At 45.4% G+C, this 24,669-nt stretch overlaps 3 protein-coding genes across 3 annotated transcripts in view; 2 read left to right on the top strand and 1 right to left on the bottom strand.

Moving 5' to 3' along the window:
• Nucleotides 1-2,298: 2,298 nt before the first annotated feature.
• On the bottom strand, nucleotides 2,299-4,580 carry yipf6 (Yip1 domain family, member 6). Its single transcript, XM_040137159.1, has 2 exons — nucleotides 3,989-4,580; nucleotides 2,299-3,568 (listed from the first exon to the last, which is right to left on the bottom strand). The coding sequence occupies exons 1-2, from the start codon at nucleotides 4,325-4,327 to the stop codon at nucleotides 3,221-3,223; spliced, it is 687 nt and encodes a 228-aa protein (XP_039993093.1). The 5' UTR covers nucleotides 4,328-4,580; the 3' UTR covers nucleotides 2,299-3,220.
• An 803-nt stretch (nucleotides 4,581-5,383) lies between these two features.
• On the top strand, nucleotides 5,384-11,858 carry snapc1b (small nuclear RNA activating complex, polypeptide 1b). The gene is made up of 10 exons (XM_040137158.1): nucleotides 5,384-5,776; nucleotides 7,204-7,360; nucleotides 7,449-7,589; nucleotides 7,883-7,987; nucleotides 8,071-8,226; nucleotides 8,649-8,714; nucleotides 8,980-9,042; nucleotides 9,253-9,391; nucleotides 10,187-10,258; nucleotides 10,966-11,858. Exons 1-10 carry the CDS (start codon nucleotides 5,646-5,648, stop codon nucleotides 10,998-11,000), a joined length of 1,065 nt encoding a protein of 354 aa, XP_039993092.1. The 5' UTR covers nucleotides 5,384-5,645; the 3' UTR covers nucleotides 11,001-11,858.
• A 952-nt stretch (nucleotides 11,859-12,810) lies between these two features.
• syt16 (synaptotagmin XVI) overlaps nucleotides 12,811-24,669 on the top strand; it is a 37,334-nt gene continuing 25,475 nt past the window's right edge. The window contains exon 1 of the mRNA XM_040137738.1: nucleotides 12,811-12,834. Within this exon, the coding sequence (XP_039993672.1) occupies nucleotides 12,822-12,834 (13 nt within the window). The 5' untranslated portion in view covers nucleotides 12,811-12,821. The remainder of the gene's footprint in view (nucleotides 12,835-24,669) is intronic.

Below are 24,669 nucleotides of genomic sequence, written 5' to 3'. Positions count from 1 at the left end.
AAGTCGCTGAAGGGGTGTGAAAAGTCGGTAAATCTAGCGCCAAAGTAGCTAAATTGGCAACACTGCCTACAAGCGCCACCTGATGACGTAATAGAAACTGACGTAATAGTGGTGTGAAAAGAACAATATTTCTCTCCTAAACGTAGTGAAGCAGAAATATGAAGTGGCATGAAAAGAAAATACTCAAGTAAAGTTCAAGGACTTTTGTACTTAAGTGCAGTACTTGAGTAAATGTACTTAGTTACTTTCCATCACTTGTAGAAATGAAGTTTTGGTGATGATGGAAAGATTTCTGAATTCTAGAAGCTGTTCAATGAGTGAATTCTGTGTTAAGTATTTTCTGTTTTTTTGTTAAATGTGTAGGTTTGTGAAGAAGCTAATTCTGAACCGTGAAATAATTTCTTACAGAAAATAATAAAAATGAGTTAGGTTATGTCAAAACACAGGTGAGCCTGTAAGAGGATTGAAAAATACAATACAAACAGTCACTGCAGATCAAATGTACTTTAATCTTTTTCATTCGCCGACGTAAATTAATACATATAAATTAGAAGAAATTAACAGAGACAGCCCCAGTGATTTGGGAGAACAGAAATGGCAGCTTATCTGGCTACAGAGCAGGGGACAAAGGTTAAAGGTCGTCGGGCAGGTTAGTAGACTGATCACAGCCACGGAGCAGACTCAGAGGGTCACACGTTTATGGACAAAACTTGCAGTAGTATGAACAGTCTGTGGTGTTCAGCTCGCTCCCGGTGACGTTTTTTCTATGAGGAATTTCCTCTTCTCGATGAACCCGCTTTTCCCTCATCCCGATGCATTGCGTTTTTACCTCAGTTACCCAGAATGCCCTTTCAACCCTGCTGGGAGCATAGAGTCTCACACGTTTCCATGTCAGCATGTTAACAGCCTGAAAGTGTGATCATTCCTGCGGAGGTGAAGACAAGAGATCGTGACGACGTCATCTGATTTTCCAGCTCAAGGAAACAATAAGTAATCAGCCCTTGCTCTAAACCCAAACAATCGGACTGATGCACTGCATTCTGGTCTTTGATTTGCTCCCCCGACGGTTTTCTCGTCGCATGACCGTTACACGGCGGTGAAAAATTACTGCTGTTTTAGACGGCTGAAACTTTTGCTGCTATTTTTTGCAACTGGTCAATTACCTACAGGGAAAAGAAGCATGAGCCGAACCAGCCTGTGTGTTTTATAAACGCACTGCTCTCACCTCTTTACCGCTACCTGTGCGCCGTTTCTGCAGCCGAGAGATTTGAGTTTCCTCTCTCGTTCTACAGTGTATTGACCCCGACGCGCCAAGATGACCTCACAGAAAAAGCACAGACAAAAGGCCGACTGATGAAACACTTTTATGTTAAAAGGTAAAAGTCACACTTCAACACAACACAAAAACTACAGCTGGCTGCCGATGTGCAACGTGCCTGCATTAGAGGAAATGCCTAGCCTGAGAGTCTACTACTTTGTTTTCATGCCAAAAACATTCTGACTTACACACACACACAGAAAAAAAACTTGGTCTACTATTTTCACTCCAATGTGAATCAGTTTAAATGGTGGAGCTGAGAAATTGTTGCACCTGACGCTGTGAAGTTTTGCTTTGCTGAGCGCTGGCATGGTCAGTCTGTGGTGTTTCACCTCTGGGAGAAGAAAAGTTGGAGGCAAAAAAAAAAAAACAGGTAGAGAGCCCGATAAGGCCCCAAATTCTAGTCTTTATATTTGTGTTTTGTAATCTGCCCAGGGTCAGCGAGGTCAACAAACAAGTGTGAATATGTCGGCCTGTGCAGAAACTTGCTGACGTATGTTTTATTAAATGTCAGAAAATGGTGAAAAAGGCTCGCCACTTTTTCCCAGAGTCCTTGTTGACCTCTTCAGATGTCTCGCTTTGTTTGACCAAAAGTCCACAACCCAAAGATATTCAGTTTATAGCCATATAAAAGTGAGAAAAGCACCTCACATTGAAGGAGCGGCAACCCGAGACCTTTTGGCATTTTTGCTTAAAAAAGGTCTTGAATAATTAATCGTTTATCAAAATATTTGCAGATTAATTTTCTGTTGATCGATGAATCATTGCAGCGCTAGATTAATGAAAAAGTAGTTGAATAACAGCTATTTTGACAACTGATTAGTCACTTTAGTCATTTTTCAAATAAAAAACCAAACGTGCGCTGGGTCCAACCTCTCAAATGCTTTTCTTTAATATGTTACAGTAAACTGAATATCTTTGGGTTCTGGACTGTTGAACTGACTGTTACTGAATAAAACACACAAGTCAAATACATCACCTTGGTTCGTGGGATATAATTATTTTTTAATTATTTTTTGACATATGATGCACTAAATGATGAAACGACTGAGGAAAAAAATCTTTCCCTGCAGCCCTGGTATCAGCCTCCTCATTTCACTCATGGCAGCGAAAAAGCGTATTTCCCAAAATGTCAAATGATTCTTCTAAATGGGTGACAACCAATCAGAGAGCTCGCTCACCCTCTCTCTCTCTAAATTTACCGGTTCGACAAGGAGTTGACCGCGAACCGAGACGTTCCCGGTTTGAATCCGGCTGAGGACCATTTCCCTCTCTCTCTCATCACGTTACCCGTCATCTGTCTGTCTAATGAAAACAAAAGTCCTAACCCTAACCCCAAGAAGCAGAAAAGGGAACGATTAGAGCCCAAAACTACAGGCGACAGTTGAGGTTCTTGGTCAAGCTGCGTAAAAGCATCGGTTAAATGCTGACTGTAGTGTGTCAATTTCAGTATGTTTTTGCACCGATCTTTAAGACAATATGAGGTTTCAAACACCCAGAGTGACCAGGAAGAAAAGAATAACAATCGTAGCCCTGGCAGCTCAAACATTCACAGAGCATTTCTATACACAAGCTTATGGACTTAACTTTACGCAGCTCGTAAACACATCTGGGGAGACAAACTGGAAAAATACCAACATATTCATCAGCTTCTTCTCGCTCCCTCTGCAGCACGCTGTCGACTCGACTTCTCTGAATCTGAGCATGAGCCGCTGCTGCTCCCTAAGGACTTATTTTGGTGTCCGATGAGTCTAAATGCTGTTTCAGAAGCTCAGAAACACTCACAGTCACTTCAGTAGTCGTTCAAAGGCAGATTCTGGTGTTTGTTTGAGTTCTGTCGCTCTATAAAAACCTCCCTCATCTTTTTCAGTTCAACTCAAATCCAGGCCTTTCGTCTCTCCTCTACTGCGATGGCGAGAACGTCAGGATCATCCACCCGATCACGAAGTAGAAGAGGAACACCGGGTACACCACCAGCGCCTTGCGGTTGGGAGGCTGGCTGTCGGCGAGGAAGGCCGTGGAGGCGAAGGTGGACCAGCCAAAGGACGCCGTCACCACCACCAGCCGCACGGCGAAGCTGACCTTCCCCGAGCCGCCGATCAAGACGATCCGGCACACGGCCATGGCCACCGTCAGGGGCATGATGCAGTATCCCAACACACAAAGGCTCTGGAAGAAGGAGATTGTGCCGCCCAGCAGCTTGGAGTTGAGGGTGATGATGATGGAGCCGAACCAGACGATGACAAAGACCTGGGCAGAAGAATACATTTCGGCGTGTTAGGCTGGAGTTACTCTAGTCAGTCTGCCTCCTTGCTGTGTATAATTAAGGATTGAACTGCATGTGGGGCTTCTGGCGACTGGCCCCTGCACAGCCCACTCGCCTACTTCACTTGGCTTTGTCCAGCGGGTGATCCTGGCTCTACCCAATCGTATGCACAGCATTAAGTAGTTAAACTTGACTTGATAACCAACCTCTGCAGCATTTAAACACTGAAAATGAGCCTTTCTTCAAATGCTAAATGTAGCCAAACTGTGTATTTTGTGTCACCTGTTACCGGTCGATTTGTGTTGATTTAGATTCTTAGATCACAACCATCGTAACTGAAAATAATACGCACTTGGTAAAACAAATAGCACCAGAGAAGATAAAATAATAAATCAATGGAGTACCTCGGCGAACTGCGGTCCTCCCTGGTCGTCGCTGTCCGCCGCGCCGCCCTGCAGCAGCAGAGCCAGCGTCACGCAGAGCAGCAGCGGGCCCCACAGGTCCCAGTCCCGCAGCAGAGCCGAGCTCCGCTTCGGGTACAGGACGTGGACGAACTTGTTCCCCACCGCCCGCAGGTCTCGCAGGATGGTCTCCTTCACCGGCTCGTCCAGCGTGGAGAACTCGTCGTCCTTTCTGGAGGAGCTGATGGGCACGGAGATGTCCCCTTCCACCGGGATGTCATCCGAGATGGAGACGTCGGACAGCCCGGCGAACGGCCTGCTGGCCTCCCCCGCTGCCGCCATTTTACCGCAGAGAGAAGCTTCTAACACGGACCGTCAGTTATTCTGGGAGTCTAGACGACACCGACAGAGCTAGTTTAACTTGTAACAACACGAGACAGAGACTGAAACAACAAAAATGTTTCTCGAAAATGTCGAATCAGGTCTCGTTGCTCCAGTTTCTCTACTGCTCCACGTCAGCTGCGGATTGTTTACTTCCGCAATACGTGACTCACGCACATCCGTGTGGTGCGTTCACGTACACCTGCTGAACCGGGTAAACCTTGTAAGAAGGGAAACGATTTTTTTTTTCTCTCTTAAAACAATACACAGTATTCAAACTTAAATTAGAGAACAAGGTAAGGAACAACCACGGTAAAGAAACAAGGAAAACGTAAATAGGAATAATAAGAGCAAAGCAAATATATTGAATATAAATGTACAAAAGACATTTATTGTATCATATTTTCTATAAATTCGAGACTTTTAAAAATCATTTACAGAACTGACAAAAGATTTGTGTCTGTTAGACCATTTGCGTATGTGAATGTACTATTTACCCAGTAAAATAATTAAAGTCATAACATTCAAATGTGAGAATACAGATGATGTTTTTTAAAAAAAAAAAAAAAAGATTGCATCAAGATATGTAAGATCTGTAGATATGTGTCAGGATATTTTCAGTTTTTAAAGTTACAACCAATACTGCACATCTTTCCAAAATGCATCCGCGTGTTCACACTGAAAGAGCAAATGATCAATAGTTTCTGCGGCAGAGGAACAGAAAATACAAGGGTTTTTATCGCAAACTTAAATTTTTGATGTAAAACAGCATTTACTGAGTAAATATTACATAAAATCTTAAAGTGGGTCTCTTTAACCTTTGGAGCAACATGATTGTCATTTTAATTTATTAATTGTTTCGGGCAATTAATATACAAAATACTCACCAGGTCCATTATCTTCACTTGTTAATATTTAGTCCTAGTCTTCTTGTTATTATTAGTTTTTTGGGCCGTTTGCTTGCCGTAGTTGTTATTACTTAGGTTGTTCGGTTCGACTGGTTTGTCATCGCCAGGGATGTTGTCCGCACGCGTCGATACGTCAAGGTGTATAAATAACGACGGTCCCTGAAGGTATCATCAACCCTGACGGTGACGCACTAAATCCTCGACGGTCGCTCTCGAGCCGTGTGTTTACATCCGTGCGGCTCGGGAACGAACAAAAACAAAGCAAAAGAACAAAAGAACCGTTTTCTCGTCGAAATGTAGCCGCCGGCAGTGGATTTAAAATCCCCGAGGTTTCGTTTTAACGCGTGTCTGTGCGAGGAGGCAGCAGAGAGATGGACTTCTGCAGGAAACAGGTGAAACTAGACTGCGAGGAGCTGCTGAGCCGCTTCCAGCGAACAGAGTCCGTCCGCTTCGAGGTTTTCTCCAAAATCTGGAGGGAAATGAACTTCTCGCACATTTTCTAGTAGGTTTACTTTAAAGGAAAAAACACACACATCACAAGGTTTCAGACAAAAATGTCATTCCGTGCCTGGTGTATAGGTCCCGGCGAGTCAAGTCGCCCGTTACGTCGCGGGAATAAAGCGACGATAAACGTTATATGTCCGGTTTCTAAAATTCAGTAACCACGGCTAACTCATATTCTACACTAGTCCTTCGTGTATTAATCAACGTTTCTTTAATAAATGTATAGAATTCCCCGGTAGTTCTCTTGTCACGTGACCCAGTGGGTCGCCGTCTGTTCTAAAATGTGCAGATACTCAATTTTGGCAAACGGGCAGAATTCGCATTTTGGTGTCTAACATCTGGCTGATGTTTGCAGTGTGCGGAACAGGGGGTTAACACAATCTATATACAGGAGACGAGACAGAAAAAAATAAAATGGGAGATTAAAGGAAGCAGAAATAGGAGGAGGAGAGAATCTAAAATGTCATGAAGGTTATAGGACAAGTTTTAAAGGTCTAAACGGGAAAAGAAAAGACGTTTGGTAGGAATTAGACGTTTAATTTATCAGAGGTACAAACTAAGCATCATAGCACTACATGATGAATACATTACATTGTTTTCATTATAGATTCACCCAGTTCGATGGATTTTACTCTTAATCGGTTCATCGTGCTCTCATCAAACCCACATCAAATGACCGACAGTGACCGGCAGCCCGAAAATAATCAGTTTGCAATTATAAATATAAGAAAACAACAGAAAACGAAGCAGCAAATTGTCAGATTTGAGAAGCTGGAACCAGAGAACGTTTGAGAAATTTTCCCTGAATAATTACCGACTATCCATTGACAATCCAGATGATTTTTCTGTCAGATGGAGGGACATTTATTTAATTTTGGTACTTTGTTCATGTCCTGGTTACTCATCTGTTTATATCTTTGTTTATATGGTTATTTTGGCCTGTTTCCGCCGCACACGCGCTTTTATTTCTTATTATTAAGTGAGATTTTATTCTCATGTTTTGTGGTTTATTATTCCGTAGTGACGAGACGATAGGTCGTATTTGCTTGAACGTCTTTCATAATTGCAGCTAAGTTATGCCTGTTTAAGAAACGTTACATGATTATGAGATACTGAACAACAGGCTTCCTACTGAGCTGAAATTATGCAGGAACAAAACTCAATTAGTTTTAAGAAGTTTATTTTCAATATAAGATGTAAACGCTTAGAATTATACATTTTACGAATTTTTATTCTTAATATTATTCTCGACTCTTTCAGTACTTGGTTTCTGTCTCACTTTGTATGTTTTGACCATGCACCTCGGCAGTTCTTTGCATGTGGAAACCTACCTGGCGACAAGCCTGTTTCTGATTCTGACACATTAGCAATGACGAAAAGATCACGTACTCGAGTCTAACCTGGCGGTGCTTTTCCGTGTTGCAGCGGGACTGTGAAGCGGGAGAAGCGGGCCTTCGGTCGTCTGGCTCTGGACACCGCCTGCGGCTTCTTCCTGCCGCCGTTCAGCTTCCAGATCAGAGTGGGGGGACTTTACCTGCTCTACGGCCTGTATCAAGCTCAGACCGCCTCGCCCTCGGAGCAGGTCAGGACACAACACGTGTACATGGGCTTCAGAGGGGTCGGTCCTGCATTAAATAAAGTGGATGATGAGGTTCTCCCTCTGGCCGCAGATCCGCCTGGCGCTGAAGGACTGGGACGACGTGAAGAAGTTCGAGAAAGACGCTGTGGACGCACAGCACCTCGACGTGGTCTACGTCCTCCGACGGCTGATGTTCCTCAAGGCGTTCCACTTCACTGCCATGCCCACTCTGGTGGGCTGCCCGCCTCACGTCCACACACACACACACACACACACACACGCACACGCTCACACTTCACATTCACCCAGAAGCCCAAATGTCGTTGAATGTAGGAATGTAATGTGTATGTGGGGATTCAGCGGTTGGACCCAGAGTCTGGACTGGGATCCTCCAGTACCCCCCCCCCCTTTAAAATCAATGGCCGTGCATCGATTTGGGCAAAATAGATCAGTGGATAAGGATACCTGCTAGTATGCTGATTCGCTTTCCCTCCGTCTCCCCGTCCCCCTCTTCCTCCTTGCCAGCTGGCCTACAAGAAGAAGAGGAAGGTGGAGCGGTCGGCGCTGTGTGAGGAGTTCATGGAGCGAGCGTCTCGTCCGCAGGAGCTGATCAACATCGAGCTGCTGGAGGTCAGAACAAAGAGGAGAGGGGCATCAATTCCCCCTTTAACTTGGACTAAAACAAAGTTAAACCGCGATTGCTCTTTTTGCAGGAGCTGTCCAACGTTCAGGAGATCTACGAGAAGCTGAAGGCCTCCGTCTCCCCGACGACGGAGGGCGCAGACTCGTCCCTCAACCTGATCCGTAAAGACCTCGTCCCCCAGCTGCGCGGCGCCGTGGTGGATTTCTACAAGTGGCAGCAGAGGAAGGTGAGACATCGCCACGGGTTCTTGTTCAAAGGAGACCTCCAGACAAAATACCTGCAATAATGAAAGAAGGTGTTTCTCCCAGTCGGTAAATAACAGCGGATGATCAGGTTATTTTGATGCTTTTACATGTTTATTTGTTTGTTTATTTTTGCCCCACTGTTGATGTGATGTCAGTGCGGGCCGACATCTGCAGACGTTCGGTCACCAGTTCGAAACCAGGAAGATGTACTTTGTCTATTCACAATGATGTGGAAAGGAAAAGTGGCAAATCCTCGTGTATCGGGATGGACTTCAGAAAAAGTCACTTTTCCTTGATTAAAAAAACCACGCTCACTAATCATTTCAGCACCTTTTGTCCTGTTGTGGATTATGGTCCTTTTCCACCGTTGGTGTGACGAGATGTTTTTGTCTCTTCGTGTCAGGAGGGTCAGGATGAAGGCGAAGCTGAAGGTGAGGACAGCGGCGAGGGAACCTCGTCTCAGCAGGAGGTGAGTCTCGCCGCATTAAACCCCGCCGAAGTTCGAGCTCATCTCTCTACAGCACCGGTTGCGGTGGGTACAATTTCCTCGTGAATCTTAACGAACCACGTGAAGTTTCGGCCGCGGCGCCCGTTACGCACGCGGAGGAAACTCCGGAGTCACATGGCGTCCTTCAGCTTTTTCTTGGACTTTTTTTTTTTTTTTTTTTAAGTTGTAATAACAACCCTGTCCAGGGAGCGGTGCTGTTGACCAGCTGCCTGTTTCTTGTCCTCAGTGCTACAGAAGAGCCGAGCGCCTCGCCTCCATCAAGTCAAAGGCGTACGGACAGGCTGCAGAGGTTCGTGCTTCACGTTACACATTTTGTATTGCTTTTGTTTTTATTGATGTTTTCTTCAAGTGTCCTAAAAATGAACATTTGCTTTGGAGGATCTTTAATTCTCTTTTTTTTCTTTTTTAAACAAAATGTGTGTTATTTTAAATGCGCTCCCTCTAAATCATACATACGCCAAATGTTAGAGAGCACGTGTGATTGTATTTGTGTTCTCAGGCCGCCAAGTCACGTCGTCATCGTCAGGTGGAGGTGGATTTCACCAGCAGCGAGGCCGGACCCTCCAACACACAGTGTTATTCCAGGATCAGCAAACCGTCACTGAAAGCCAGAACCAGTGAGAGTGTACATATCTCAGGTAAATTCCTCCTGCAGCCTGCCTCTATACTGTCGTACGGGATGGAGGGTGGAAGGCTTGGGCGGTATCACGGTCTCAGTCAAACCCCAAAAGGTGTGACTGTCACCGCCGCCGTCAAGAAACATTCGCTCCCTTTTCTACCGGCCTGCCACGGAGACGCTCTGTTAACGTGATGTACTGTGATCGGCCGTTACCTGGAGCTCGTGAGCATCGGTGAGGGTGGGGACGTCGATCGACTGGTGAATCGAGAGCTTTGCCTGTCAGGCTCCTCTGAGGATCGCCCTGCTCAACGTGGTGGAGGGGCTTGTGTGTCTCAGTGATCCCCATGTCCCCGGGGCAAGCCGGTCCCAGGAGCGATTCACGACAAGCAGATGAAGGGCAAACTTCGGGACCGAGTCGGGGATTAGGGAGACGGGTGCAAGCCTCCTGGAGCCAGACCCGGGAGGGGAGCTCGCCGATGACCGGCCTTTGGCCCACAGGGTCCAGTCGGGCACGGCCCGAAGAAACGACACCGAGCCACCACCCCATGGGCTCACCAAGTGCAGGGGTAGGGATCGGGTTGCTGGCCTACCGTGAGCCGGGCGGCAGGCTGGGTCCGGGGGCCCGGGCTTGCCGATAGCACTTCCTCATCATTAAGCGCCAAGTCGGATAAAGCCGAGCTCTCGGAAGAAGCTGTTAAAAGTTCTTCTTGGACAGGGACAAGGGCGACTGAGGGAAAGCAGGCTTGTTGTGTTAAATGAGCCTTTACTGACCTTCACTGACTGACCCCCCCCCCTTTCTTCTTCTTCTCGTCAGGTGATGTGTGGAAAGAGGCCACGACGACCACTCTGATCAATCGCCTCACCAGTCTGGACTCTCTTCCCGAAGGTACGCAGCCGACGGGCCACGCGCCTTAAAAACCTCACGCCTGTAGTTTGTGCTGCACGTTGTGTGCCGCTCCGTTTCCCCGGGTCGGGGAGGAAAACCCCCTGTAGCACGTCAACATGTAACATGGGCGCGAGGCTCAAAGCAGCGCCGAGGACGGAGGGAACTAGACGTGTCCTGCTAGAAGGGGGTGAACTGAGGTGTCGGATAAGTAGAAGTTTGGACCTGTTGGTGGCGTATAAAGTGAAATTCGTACACATGGTTCGCCGTCAGAAGTTTTCTTTCATCTCTTTGTTTAACTGTTCGTCCGTTAAGCACATTTGCACATTTCTTAGCTGATGCGGCTGAATCGGTAGATAATTTAAACCGTTTTAACAAAAAACCTTCATGAAGCAGGATCTATGGCAGGACCGCTGCATTAGACCACATCAGGTTTAGCTAGGTGTTCCTAATAAACTGACAACTGAATGTGTATTTAAAACAGAAGGAATAAAAACGGTGAAAAAAAAATAAATAAAATGAGACATTTCCATCCAACCCTATCGTCATTTGCCAGGATAAATGTTTCTGACCCCAAAAGGTTTGTTCCACATCAACCAAATGTTACTGTACGTCGCAAAATAATCTTTAAATATAATAGAAGGCAGTCGACAGTTTTTATTTTTCTCTTTTCAAACGTGTTTTTTTTTTTTTCTTTTTCCTCCATTCAGAAAAACCAAAAACTTACAAAAAATTCAAGTGGTGATGAACCCAGGGAGAGTTGAGCGGAGGGGCACCGGGACCGGACGGTGGAGACCCGAAGACGTCGCATCCGGGAGGCGCCTTCGCTTCTGAGCGGCGACGTGCTGATGGAGACAGCGCCGGAAACGGCCGTCGTCCCGACCGGAGCTGCTGACCGGGCATTTTTTTAAAAAGGACTATTTATGTTTTAGGATTGTAATTCATTTACTGTCGCCTTTTTAAAGGCTGTGCTACCACCCATGCCCAAAAAAAAAGTGAATGTTTTTACATTTTAAAATGTGTTATTTTACTGTTTGCGTCTGCCCCGCGTGTTTGTAATAAAATGTGAGCGACAGTTGCACGAGCTCATAACAGCTGAGGACATTTCCAGTTTTCCTTTTTTGCATTTTTTTTTGCCGCCATCGCTCTGTACCTGTCTCGGCGTTGCCGGAGGAACGTTGCCCCCTTTTCCCGCCAAAAGGAAACGGGAGATTTGTGTGAATGTTGTTCCGCAGGTTCAGCAGAGCCGGTTCCGTTCATCTCTCTCTGCGGTTTCCTTTATTTCTGCTCCTGGTGTTTAAATGCTTTGGAAAATGTCAGCGTTTTATATAAAAACTCCTTTGTTTTTTTACAGGCTTCTCTTTCTTGTGTCACGTTTGATTCTGACCCGCTAATTACTGGAGCTGTTATATGCACTGATTAGTCTACTTCTGGTTTGGGGCTCTCGGTTCCAGTGGAGGGGAAATCTTAATCTTAATCTGGTTTTATCTCCACTTTCGCTATTTTATGTTTTCATCTATCGTATTTTATTTTATCGTCCCACCATTATTCAATTTATTGTTTCATGGAAACCACTGTAAAAAAAAAAAAAAGGACAAATAAGTAGACGTCAGTTTTTTTAAAGACTAGTTTTTACCAAAGACCAGTAAATAAATAAAACCATTGACTTGATCTAAAACCTGCATTTTTTTTTTTTTAGCTTCCGTCTAGAATTGTTCATTTCGTGCATTTAAATATGAGATTTAAAGGTAACCCGGCCGAGCCACGTGGTGATTTCCACCGGTGTCGAGAGCTCTGCTGAACCAGGTGAGAGCTACATCACCGGACAACACTGGAGCGACGACGGCGGCAACGGTTTAAAAGCCAGGTTCAGGTTTGTGAAACCTTAATTCTGTTCAGGTGCCATTTCACTTCACTGGACCAGGTCTAGATCAAAACCCACTTCACTCAGACTTGTCAACTCCGGACTAGACTTGACACTGGCCCTGTTAATCTAGTCCACATTGGACCAGTGGCGGAAGGAGTGTTCAGGTCCTTAACTGAAAGTACATCAATGTAGAAAATACTCCCGTTACAAGTAAAAGTCCTGCAAGATTGATTTTCATACGTTTGTGTGGCAGATTTTTTTTGTATCTTAAAGCAAATGTCAAGTCAGATTTGGTTCCTAACTAAATTTTAACCGAGTATGTCGCATTAACTGCTGCTTTTTTGACTTTTGTAGGACGGAGTCGGTGGAAGAACCGGTCCGAAGACTTAAAGGGCCACGGGAACGGAAGGTAAATATTCGCCCTTTCCTTCCTAAATTAGGTCAATTTGAGCAAACGATTTCCAGATCTTGCGGCACCAATGACGAATTCGTCGGGGGGGGGGGACCAACCGGTAAAGGCCGGTGAGCTGGAGGTTTAAATCGCCGTGAAGTGCGGAGGGTTCCCGCGGTACGTGAAGGCGTCATCGCCCTCCGCCGTGTGGCCGCAGACTCTGCGCGTCTGGAGGATGAGGAGCGGCGGGGATGCTGCCGACCACGCACCCGGTTCCGCAGCCAGTCTGAGGGGAAGCAGCCGCAGCCATGGCCTCGGACAGTAAGTACGACCGTCTCCTCACCGTGCGACCGTCCGCGGTGGTGATGTTTTTTTTTTTCCCCGGGGTCGGATGCCGTTTTTCCGGCTCCCCTACTGCTTTCTCCTCGGGGTTTGGCTGAGTGAGAGCGACGGGATGACTAGGCCGGTGTCGCCTCTCGTCTCCCAGTGCTACCGTTTTTCTGCGTTCCGGGCCAGGCTATTGCGACCCGGGGGCCTCTATCAGTCACCGGACGAGGGAATGATGATGGAATTCCTTCAGTATTCCTGCAGGGGCCTCATCGCGGCCACTTCATGGAAGCCTCCTGCACCGAATTCTAACACCGGACGTGCCACTTTCTGATCATTCACTGAGCTTTAATTCATTGATAATACACAATTGGCTTTAAAGATCAGTTATAAGCCATTGATCGGAACAACTTTTTTGTCTAAAATCCTCCTCCTTGTCTCTTTCATTCATCATGGACACGTCTCCATTGGACTGTTCGACCACTCATCCTCTGGACAAGAGCTGCGGGACGCCTGGACCAAAATCCATCTACGAATTGACTATTAACATCTACAGCTGCAGACCTGATGGGTTATTAGAGAGTGAAAAATCTTAAAGGCCTACTGGAAGTTTACCAATATTTCAAACTGCGTTATTACTGAACAAGAACAAAACAGTTAAATTTAAAGGTACTTATATGTAAGAATGTGAAGCAACTTATTACCATAGTGTGAACGGATTGTAACGTCGCTTAGAAAATGAGGCCTTCCCCGACCCGTTGCCGGTCACAACTGTGGACCGATTTCTATGTGAAGGACTCGGGCCGAATATCCTGGGAATGCCCAAAGGATGCGACGTTCCCGCTCGTTCCCGAGCCGCCTCCGTGCCTCTCTTCCGCTCCCCTGCAGCGCCAACACCGGCTAACGTTAGCCCAGAAATGGAGTCCGCTAACGCCAACCAACGACCGGCTCCCAGCACAGCACGGACTCCTGCGCCAACTCCGCGTAAGCACAGAATACAAAACCAAAAAAAGTTTTACCTAGTGGAATTCGTCTGGCCAAACGGGAAAATGGCCGACGTCGGGGGGGAAACCAGGGTCAACATCTGCTGAGAACGATATTACGCTTTATCAGTCCTATTTCAAAAAAACGCAACGCTAGTCGAAGTGAGGTCTCGCAGAGCCAGACCTATCTCCGCACTTTGTGTTAGCGCTGTGAGAGTCAAATATAGTCTAAAATACAGTTTAGCGAGCACTGGGACACGCCGGGAGGGCCGCTGCTTCGGTGGGCTGTCAAAAGCTCCATAAAGCTTCTACCGTCCCTGTCAGTCTGTTTGCCGGCGCTCTCCGTGTGCCTGTCGTTTGGGGCTTGCGCTTCCAGTGGTCCAGGTCGTCACCCCGCCGCCGGTAGACGTTCCGTCCTCGTCTCTCGTCTGCAGGCCCAATAAATCCCATTCAAAACTCTGCCCCTTCTTCTCCTGGTAAACCTTCCGAGCACCAACCCAGGGCTGAACTTCTTCCCCCAGTGTCCGACCGTCGCGTCACCGTTTCGGACGATGTCCAGGATGCGCGAGAGCGAGCAACAGGATGCTGACTGCGGTTCCCTTAACGGCCACCGGTGCCATTAACAACAAGGGTTCCCTGTATGTTACGTGTGGCACCTTTAAACGGCAGAACAGGAACTTCTTCACTTCAAAATTTGCACACATTTCAACAGCGAGCCGAGCTGCACGTGTACGTTAATAAACTGTTATATTATAATAAGCCTGTAGTTGTAGATGTTAATAATCAGTTCGTAATTGGATTTCGGTCCAGGTGTCCTGCTGCTCTGGTCCACAAGAGAAGTGGTCACACAGTCCAATGGAGACGTGTCCCTCTCCTGGGGATCTTCCACAACCTGGCAACCCCAAAGGTTGTATAACTGATTGATAAATAATTGGTAGATGATTCATTAACCACTGATTACAGCAACTTAAACGCTTCAGAGAAGAAGCCTTGTCAGAAAGTGGCTTCGCCGTTTCTATCTGGGGTTTTGATTTTTTTTGAAATTCATCGCAGTCGTTATGATGACACTGAGTAATTTTTTTTTTTTTTTTTAATTTTTTCTACTGTGCTGTTGTATGATACAGGCCTAAAGAGCCTGTGTTAACTCCATGGTGAGTTTAAAGACACGCTGTGGTATTTTATACTGCACTTTCTGTTATTATTCAGATGTAATATTCCTGGCACTCTGCTGCAGGGGATGAAGGTCTAGCTTCCATATTATACTTGCTGTGTCTAAGTCGTACTTAGTACTAGTAGTAGTAGCAGTAGTAGCGTTAGTAGTAGTGGTGGTCGTATCAGTAGTAGCAGTAGCAGTATCAGTAGCAATAGTATCAGTAGCATCAGTAGCAGTAGTAGCAGTAGTAGTAGTAACAGCAGTAGTAGCAGTAGTAGCATTAGTAGTAGTAGTAGTAGTAGTAGTGGTAGTATCAGTAGTATCAGTAGCAGCAGTAGTAGCTGTTGTAGTAGTATTGGTAGTATCAGTAGTATCAGTAGCAGTAGTAGTAGCTGTAGCAGTAGCAGTAGTAGCACTAGCAGTAGTAGTAGCAGTAGCAGTATCAGTAGTATCAGTAGTATCAGTAGTAGCAGTAGTAGCAGTAGTAGTAGTAGTAACAGCAGTAGTATCAGTATTATCAGTAGTGGCAGCAGCAGTAGCAGTAGTAGTAACAGCAGTAGTAGCAGTAGTAGCAGTAGTAGTACTTGCACCCAGGAGCGGGTGCAAGTGTCAGGAAACAGCCGCTGGTGATTACGAGGTGTAGACGAAGGGGTTAATTTTAGATCCACTGACCATCCACCGCCTAAGTTATTCAAAAGTTCTGCTGCACATCGCTTCAGATGTCCTGGTTGTAAAACAGGCAAAACGGAACGCCGCTTAATTTCCAAATTAATCATCATAATCACTATTCATCATTACTATCTAACTGATATAAAGACGTGTCCTGTTGGATAGAACTTGATTTCTGGAGCAAAGTCTGAGACAATCATTTACCAACATTATACGTAAAATAATAAGAATCGTTTCAAGTTGATATTGGGACATCTTACTTCTTGAAGCATTCGCCAGCAGCAGATTTTTGTTTTGTTCGGTTTTTGTTCTTTTACTTTATTTTATTTGACGGTAGCACCAGCAGCGCCTGAACTGTGACGCGCGACGACGACGCACAAGCTCTACGCGCGCTGCATTTATTGTTTGTGGCGAGACGCTAACCCACTGCAGCACACAAACCCGCCCGGGACGGTGGTTTAAACGTTTCCACGCAGCCCCAGTCGTTCCCACGACACCGAGAGCGTTGGGCGGTGACACGTTCAGACTTTCAGAGGCTCGGAAGGCCTGAGACTTCATCAGACTCCCGATGGATCGGATCATGTGGTACAACCGGTATTTAGTAGCCGTTGTCTCCTGTCTCCTCTGCTCGAGCTGAAACTGCACACATGCCTGTGTATTTTTCCGGAGTAACTCCACTTTTTCTTGGCGCATAAGAGTGACTGACTATCCTACAAATATGATGCTTGAAGCTACTGTCACCTCTCTACAGACTTCAAGCATATTTGCTGATCACAGCTGACCTCTGTGCTTCTCTGGTTAAAACTTGAGTGCGGGTCTTTTGCTTGTAATCGAGTATTTCCACGTGGTAGTATGACTACTTTCAGTAAAGAGTAGTACGTGAAGAATCTGAGATTTTCTTCCGCCCCTGTAATCAGCCCAGCATCGGATTAGCCCGTGGTCTTGCCGTCTTGTTTCATTATCCATTATTTGTACAAAATAACAAAAACATGAGTTTACATGCATGTATGTACACACTGCTGGGAACAGTGGGTTCATGGGGGTGACACCTCAGTTTTCCCCCAAACCAGAAGATGTCAGCGGCGTCCGTCTCCTCCCTCCTGCTTTCACTTCCATGTCAAGGATATTTTGTTCTCGGGGGAGAAAAATTTCTGCCGTCACCTCCTCACCAACATGTGAAACTCAAAAGTAAACTCCACAGACATTTCAGGCAGGATTAAGATGAGGTTTACCTCATGAGGAGGCAGAGAGAGGTCCGGCGAAACAGGGTAGGCAAAAGAAGGGGGGCTAGTCATGTTCGGAGGCAGGAAGGCACAACTGCCAATCTGACAGGGACAGAGACAGGTTTGTCAGCTCAGGCGCAGGTGTGCGGGCAGGTGGAGGCTCAGAGGGAGGCAGGTGGTAGATGGGGGAGGAGTGCCGCGGCCTTTATCAACTCCCGAGACAAAAGATCCGGCCCCTTTAGCGGCCAGATGACCTACTGTCTTCCCCAGCTGGTCTCTAACCGTGTCTCTAGCCGCTGCGCGGTGCCGGGCAGGCAGTGGACGGCGGGTTTTAGCAGAGCTGCTGCCGGAGACACTGAGGCCGAGCTGTAAACGTGCTCTAAAACCGAGAGTAGGAGCTAAAGGAGGAGGACGGACGGAATTTGTGTCGTTTAATAAAGATTAAATATAAAACAAAACGAAAAGATGGGGGCTAATTACAACCCTTTCTGGATTTATTACATCACCCGTCCCACTCTTGGACGCAGTGGGCTCATGGGGGTAAACGTTGGTGCTACTCGCCACAGTAATATCAACTTCAGAAGCCTTTCGGAGGTAGAGAGTCTTCAATCACATCTCCAGTGCTTTGGGTTCGGCTGCACTCAGACATCGTACCACCTGGACGACTGACGAGCCCTAACCAAGAACAGACTTAGTTGGGGCTGCCAGTATTTAAATGATCAATTCGTTTTTGTTTGTTCAGTCAGAAAAATGCCAAATATAATGACCAACACCTTCAGAAGATGAAAAGTGTTTCCTTCAAATAGTCCATTTTCAACTATTATTCAACTATTTAAAAGTGAAGATAAAAGTAAGCAAGTTGTCAAATTTAAGAACATAATCTGCAAACTTTTGTTTTGTTTTGTTGTTGTGAGATGATTTTAATAATTCTACGGCTGCAAGTAGCAGGTTCATGTTTACTCTCGTGTACAGCAAAAAGGCATTAAATCCTTGTAACGGAGAGGCTGGAAACACTGAAAGAAACAGCTGGTCATCAATATAGCTGAACACCCCGCAACACAGAGCTTCTGGGAATCTGATAATTACCGATGTTAAAGTGGAAACTTTGGTGGGGGCGTTTACTGAAATCAGAATTCACGGCTAAATCTCATGAAAAATAGTCAGGACCAAACTGTTGGACTGACTGACCGGCTTCGTGTCCTTAGGCAGGTCTTGAAAAGCCTTAAAAGGCATTGAACTCAGTTCCCTCAAAAGTCCTCAAGAACTCATTTACAAAGGCCTTGAATGTTTTTTCTTGCCTGCTGCTGTTGAAAGATGTGGATTTTGTAGCAAAAACCTAAATTAACAGATTGATTACTTTTTTTAAATTGCGTCTGGGCATGGACGGATTATGAGACACTGTTCCTCTCAGCATAGACAAGTAAAGGCCCTCCACCCCTCCTATATAGGCCCCCAAGACCTTGGACTAGATTCTTTATGGTCCTTTTGCTTCTCTTTGTTGTTGTTTTGTGTCTCTTTGGGATAGTTTTGCTTGTTTTTGTTTTTTCTTTAAAGAACTGAGCTCTGTGACTCTCAAACAAACAAACAAACAAAAAAAATGAACAGTCACTTCATACAGAGGCTCCTGCCCCAGGGGCCCGAGGGGCCAGAGTCTCTGTTCAGGTCCGTTCAGTCATCCACACATCGGTCCAGTTCGTGTTCAAAATGATTGTTATGTACAGCTGGAACCCTGCTGGAACCCTGCCTTATCTCTACGGGAAGACGTAGGAACTCGTTGGTGGAGGTCAATGCCAGGTTGCCCGATACGCGGGATGTAACTTACACCACACCTGGAATGAACCTGCTCCCGTCTCCGGGTGCGACAAGTGTTGGTGAGAGGGGATGCATAACGGCATCAAAGACCTCCTCAGTGTGCTCCATTAAACAGCAGGACGCAGTCGACCGTGTGTGTTGCTGTTTCTGATTATAGTGGCCTAGTTACAGACTTGTTCGATGTCTAATTCATAGGCCCTCTCAGGGCTCAGACTGCCGGCTGTCAGGCTGAGAGAGGACTCATGAGTAATATTTAATGCTGCTGTGTGTGTGTGTGTGTGTGTGTGTGTGTGTGTGTGTGTGTGTGTGTGTGTGTGTGTGTGTGTGTCAGTGTGTGATTAGCTGTATCAGGAAACAGAAACTGCCTTGAAATCCTTGTTTTATCCTGTTTGTCTGAGCTCTGGGGCCTAGTGATGGAGCTGTGCTGCCTTTTAATGCTGCCTGACGGGAAAAGCAGACTCATCTCAGTCGGTTATAGTCATTTTCACTTTGCTCTAGAGGCTGAGTGGAGTCACGTAACGATTTCTCAGAGGGGCAGGTTTTCAATTTGGTTGGGTTAAAATTACGGGTTGGGTGAAGTTAAAACTGTCCATCAGGGGGCACTAAAACTCCACAACAAGTTGAAAAACACTAAACCCTGATAAATTATCACCTTATCATGAAGTTAATGTTAGAGACCAGCTGCTAATTTCAACCATCCAGCAGAGACATAGCAACATGATAGTTCATCTGGAGCTGTGTTTGTCTCCACCTGATGAATCTAGGTCCAGTACTGCCTCTTCTTTTAGCTCTGGTTTTGGTCTCCACCAGCCCCTGAGGGAAACATCTGGCTCTTCAGCTGCTAAATGCTCCGCTGTGTTCACCAGCTGCTCTCTGACTGTGTCCGTCTGCTGTTAATGTTTCGTTCAATCATATCTGATGTATCAGTGAAAAGGTGAAAGGAGTCTCGGGTAGTGATGATCCCATTTTTTGGAGTAAACGTTAGATCGATTAATCGCGAAAATCATTGGCAGAATAATTGGTAAGGAAAATAATCGTTGGTCGCAGCCCTAGATGCCTCATTGGAACGAATAACTGTTAGTTAGTCACCCTAGTGTTTATCTTGGTCACTAACAAAAACAAAATGAAAACCTGACACCGTTTAATGTAAGAGATATATTTAAGGATCTATTAGATCATTATACCACATGGTCTTCATCGGCAGTTTACCCCGTAAAAGTTTTGCAAGTAATGGAAACTTTGAACATCTACAGATTCATAAAAAATGAGGAAACTCCAACTCCACCAGTCGAAAGCCCCCGAAAAATCGAGTAAGTGGACTTTGAGTTAAGATTTTTTTTCACTGCTGTTTCCGAGAGCAAGAATATTTATCCAAGTTCTACGCTGAGACTTCTTTTGAGCTACAAATGATCAAAACTACACTTTTTTTTTGGTCCTCTTCCTCTCATTCTTGAAAATATTCCCAGGCTTTTGGGAAATAACATGTCGGCAGTTTTGGCCTTTATTCTCCTGCACTACGGTACAGGACGGGTCTCTGTCCCGCCTTCCTCCGCGTTGTTGTTGTTGTGTCTTGGTGGTGCTCAGGAAGGACCGTCCGCCTCGCCCAGTGGGAGGCAGGAAAGCCACGCTGATTGACGGTTCACACAGGACTGAGGGGGGGGTGAAGGAGAGGGTTTAAGAGAGCGGTTGAGTTAGTTCTCTGCCTGAGTGGGAATTTCTATCTGGGGAGAAGAAGTCAGAAAAAAGAGAGCAGAGAGGAGCGAGGAGGAGGAGGAAAGAGTGAAGAAGGAGGAGGGGAAGACATGGCCAGCGAAGGAGGACCCACAGAAACTCATCCAGCAGCAACGGACAGTGTGTCAAACAATAGAGTCTGTGAGCTTTTCCATTTTATTGTCCTTTTCCCAAAAGCTAGAAAAAGGCTGCATGACGATTGAGCCCAGTCTTTGAATCACCTCTAGTCTCGATTGTTTAGTTTCAGCTGCTGTTATTCAGGGAGAAGTTTACTTCCTGGTATTGATGGGCAGAGGATATCGAGACACTAAAGCTTTTTCATTACGTTGCGTCGGAGCTTGGTGTCAAATGTACTACTTAGTAAAACTGCCACGTGACAGTTGATGTCGGAAGCATTAAATCCCAGCGCCAGAAAGCACCACGTCAGGGTGACGGTTTTGAGAGTTTTGCCGCTCGACTAGCTGCTCAACGTAAATGTATTAATAGCAGAGGCAACCAATTGACAGTGATGGCAATGCGCTCTAGAAAGAGATGATTGTAAACATGGACGGATCGTGAGATTGTGGAGCCCTGGGAGTGAGACACCTAAACTGAGAGACGCAAAACAACTACAAGTGAAGTTTTGCTTGTAGTTGTTTTGTGTCTCTTTGTGGTTGTCACACTGTAGATTTTTTTTTTTTTTGTGTCGCCTATGGTCAATTTGCATTTCCTTATGGTTGTTTTGCATGTCTTTCTGGTCATTTTGATTCATGGTGATGTGCTGCCAAAGCCACTTCAGTGTCAAATAGATCCATCTTAGAGCCGAGGACGCTGAAATCTGAAGAATAAAACCAGTCTCTCTCATAGTTTCAGGGTTTACCTGGGATTTATGGGTTCAAACTTCCCCACCTCCATCAGTGAGCGGGTGTTTTGGCAGCTGGAGTCCTCCAAGTGTCTTGTGCTCATGTGCTGGACAGCTGTAATGGAATGGAGTAATGGAGCCTTTCACCATTAGGTGGCACCTAAACATCATTATTGTAAAGTGATGGCGTTAAAAAGGAAACGCTCTGCTCCCTGAGTCTCCGATCAATATTTCTAAATTACAGTGGTGTCCTTATGACTGATAGATTTGAACCCCCCCCCCCCTTAATGTTTCCCTCATGTCACAAAGTCATTATATGTGGCAGCCTGATGGTATTTAAGTTAAGCAAATACCAGCCTCAGAGTGTGGAAAAAACAAGCTTTTCTTTTGCTGTTATTACAAAGATGTGAAAATGTAAACTCTAAAAAAAAAAAAAAAAAAAAAAAAAAATCTTATAGTATAATTAATTACATAACAAATAATAATAAAGCATTGTATTTGTAGTGCTGTCATATCAAAAGTAATACAAACAACTTCATTAATATCTGCCAGAGGAATGTGTGCGTCTGATTTAAATAGAATGGTGGATGTTTTTAGGCAAATACGATATTGATGTTGGAGGCACAGATGCTTTATTAAGTTAATTATCCTTGAAATTAAAATAAAAAAGTGTATTGAAGCAGAGTATTTTACAGTAGGACAGTAACCTTTATTATCAAAGATGACAACTGTAAATAAAGATAAAACATAATAATAATAATAATAATAATGATAATAATGATAATAGTAATAATAATAAGAGTAAACGTATGATAAGTAATACCTATAGAAGGGCACAGTCACACCTAAATTTATGACAAGTGAATTAACTTCATTTGAATGGAATCATTGCAATCAGACCATTTGCTGAGACTTGAGTAAATCGGCACACAGGTTTGTTTTTTATTTTTGTTTATTTATGTTTAACTTTGGTGAACTTTGACCTCTTGGCCTCTCCACAGTGTTTTGATTTCGGGCCGTCACTTGATGAGATCGTTGGTCGTCAGTCAAAATGAGTGTCGATCAAACCCATGCTGTTTTCGGAAATGCGAACAACTGACATCCAAACACACGCCGCCAGCCCAAGAGACGGCGCCGCTAGCAGCTATAACCCGCATGCTAATGCTAAGGTTCAACTTTCTGGAGGGTGTAGCTGGTTGCTACAAACTGAATTTGTTTGCATAAGTTAAGTGTACGCCCCCAGTGTACGCAGAATGAGTCATCAAAAATATTTTTAACAATTTACAAGAAGAGAAAAGACAGTGATTTGGGTGCATAAATACTCAAATTGTGTATTTGACAGTCAACAAGAGATGGTAGTACAATTAGCAGACAAACACTGAACTGGAAATTGGAAAATGTATTTTTTTTCTATTTCACTCAGGTTTTTAAGTCATGAGAGAGTAGTGAGTGGATGGTGCGACCCTGTGTTTCCTAGCTAGCTCACCTGCTAGCGCGCTAGCAACACACAGAGGAAGTTTGCTCTGCTGCCTCATTAGCGCTACTTAAGTTAAGTCAGGAACTAACCGGCTTTGAGCGACAAATAAAGTCCGAAATCTTTCCAAAGTCTGACCGTTGGTTTTCGATGTTAGCCGTGGTCAAAGTCGATCCTTGTGAAAACGGCCCACGGTGTGACCGGAGGACCAAATATCAAGGAATGATTCAACTCAACTCATGAAAAATAGGGTTATTATGTTGATTAAAAAACAATAACCGGGGTGGCATTACGTTTCCTATCTTCTGCTGCAAATTACTATTGTATAGATTTAATTTTTAGCAGCCCTGTCTTCTATTAATAACATTTATATAGAACTAATTTGCAACAGTATCCACCTGTAATGACTCCAGCATCATTAAACTTTTTAATGGTTCTGTTCAGACTCTCACAGCACCTGGTTCAGGTTTGGGAAAGATCCTGGTCTGGTTTAATACAGTAAAAGTTCAAAGTTACTACAGACCCAACCCGTCTTTCCCCGACCTTAACCAAAGTAGTGCCCTTGCCTAAACCACAGAGGGGACTGTGGATGTGGACCCTGGACCTCCGTCCATCCCAGCCACCTTCAAAGTGACGCCGCTGCCGTTTACAGCGCTGCGTTCATTCCAAAAAAAACCCTCCAACCACGGTGCCTCTGAACGTAATCCAGCCGGTGGTTGCGTTGCCACCACAACGTCATAAGGAAAACAGTTTAGTAGTATGTGACGGTCATTTCTGGCAGACAGGGTTGTTTTTAAAGTTACATGAAAGCCGCATTAGCCCCTGTCCGTGCAGTACGTATTCAGTGAACAGTAAATGGGAGTCTGAATCTTTTGACACTTTGCTTGGAGCTTCTCTCCAAGTGAAACCACTTCTGAGTTGTTGTTGGTTTTTGTTTGTTTTTTTTTTTCTTCTTATTCATCATCTTTCCATCTCAACTCTGAGACGCTCTGGTCCTCCCGGCCAATCAGGACGAACAGACAGACAGCGCCATGGTAACATGAGACCTTCTTGCATGTGGGTGGGAAAAGGCATACTCATTATACCTTAATCGAGCCTCTGGGCCGTTTCCAGGGAGACTATGATTTTCAGGTGTGTTTGTGTGTGTGTGTGTGTGTGTGTGTGTGTGTGTGTGAGCGGTGGCCTTGGTGGTCAGTGGGTTTGAGTCAGACTGAAAACATGATGTGCTGATGTTTCTGGGTTGACTTGACCTCCTGTCACGACGACGACAACAGCAACAGGTCGGCTGTTTGTGTGTTCAGTGCGGCGGGGGGGTCAGTGAACGTCACGTGTCGCCTCTGGAGTTCAGGGTGGTTTTTTAATGGACATCAGTACAGATGCAAGTCTTTTCAGGGCCGACACAGTCACGAGGGTCGACTAATTTAATACCATCGCTGAGCGGTCTGTGTTCTCAAACACTGCTTCAGAAATTCTCCTTCTTAAATGACTGTGAAAAAGCCTGCAAAGAGTCCAATTTGACTCTTTCAGGAGGAAACGTGTTTGTAGTCATTATAAGGCGTGGCTCTTGGGACGGCAGTGTCCCCCACTTCGATCCAAACGGAGCTATCGCAACTATTGATGCGATCGCTGTGACATTTTTTTTCCCCCCCAGCGATCCCAGCCCCGAGGAGCTCGGCGTTTTGGGTTGGAAATGGTGGAAATACCTTGACATGGATGGATTGTCAGGGAATTCTACACACATTCATGTCTCCCTCGGGATGAAGGGTAATCACTTCGGTGGCACTCTGACTTTTCATTTTGCGCCACGTTCAGGTCAAAAATGTAATTTGGTTTATGACCAAACACCTGCAGAACTAACGGCATTCACATCAGCCTCAGCTGGACTTTGTATTTATTTATTGCAAATTTTAGCCCGCGAATCCACAAAACTAAGGTGGTGAACA

This window comes from Xiphias gladius, chromosome 10, assembly GCF_016859285.1.
Source record: "Xiphias gladius isolate SHS-SW01 ecotype Sanya breed wild chromosome 10, ASM1685928v1, whole genome shotgun sequence".
NCBI lineage: Eukaryota > Metazoa > Chordata > Actinopteri > Istiophoriformes > Xiphiidae > Xiphias > Xiphias gladius.
Note: the sequence above shows the minus strand (reverse complement) of the source record. Positions and strands in the feature narration are given on the sequence as shown.

Coding starts and splice junctions, on each gene's coding strand:
- yipf6 (XM_040137159.1), bottom strand. CDS start 4,327: ATGGCGGCAGCGGGGGAGGCCAGCAGGCCGTTCGCCGGGCTGTCCGAC. Junction 3,569..3,988: donor GAGGACCGCAGTTCGCCGAG/GTACTCCATTGA, acceptor TCTTCTGCCCAG/GTCTTTGTCATCGTCTGGTT.
- snapc1b (XM_040137158.1), top strand. CDS start 5,646: ATGGACTTCTGCAGGAAACAGGTGAAACTAGACTGCGAGGAGCTGCTG. Junction 7,590..7,882: donor TCACTGCCATGCCCACTCTG/GTGGGCTGCCCG, acceptor CCTCCTTGCCAG/CTGGCCTACAAGAAGAAGAG. Junction 8,715..8,979: donor GAACCTCGTCTCAGCAGGAG/GTGAGTCTCGCC, acceptor TCTTGTCCTCAG/TGCTACAGAAGAGCCGAGCG.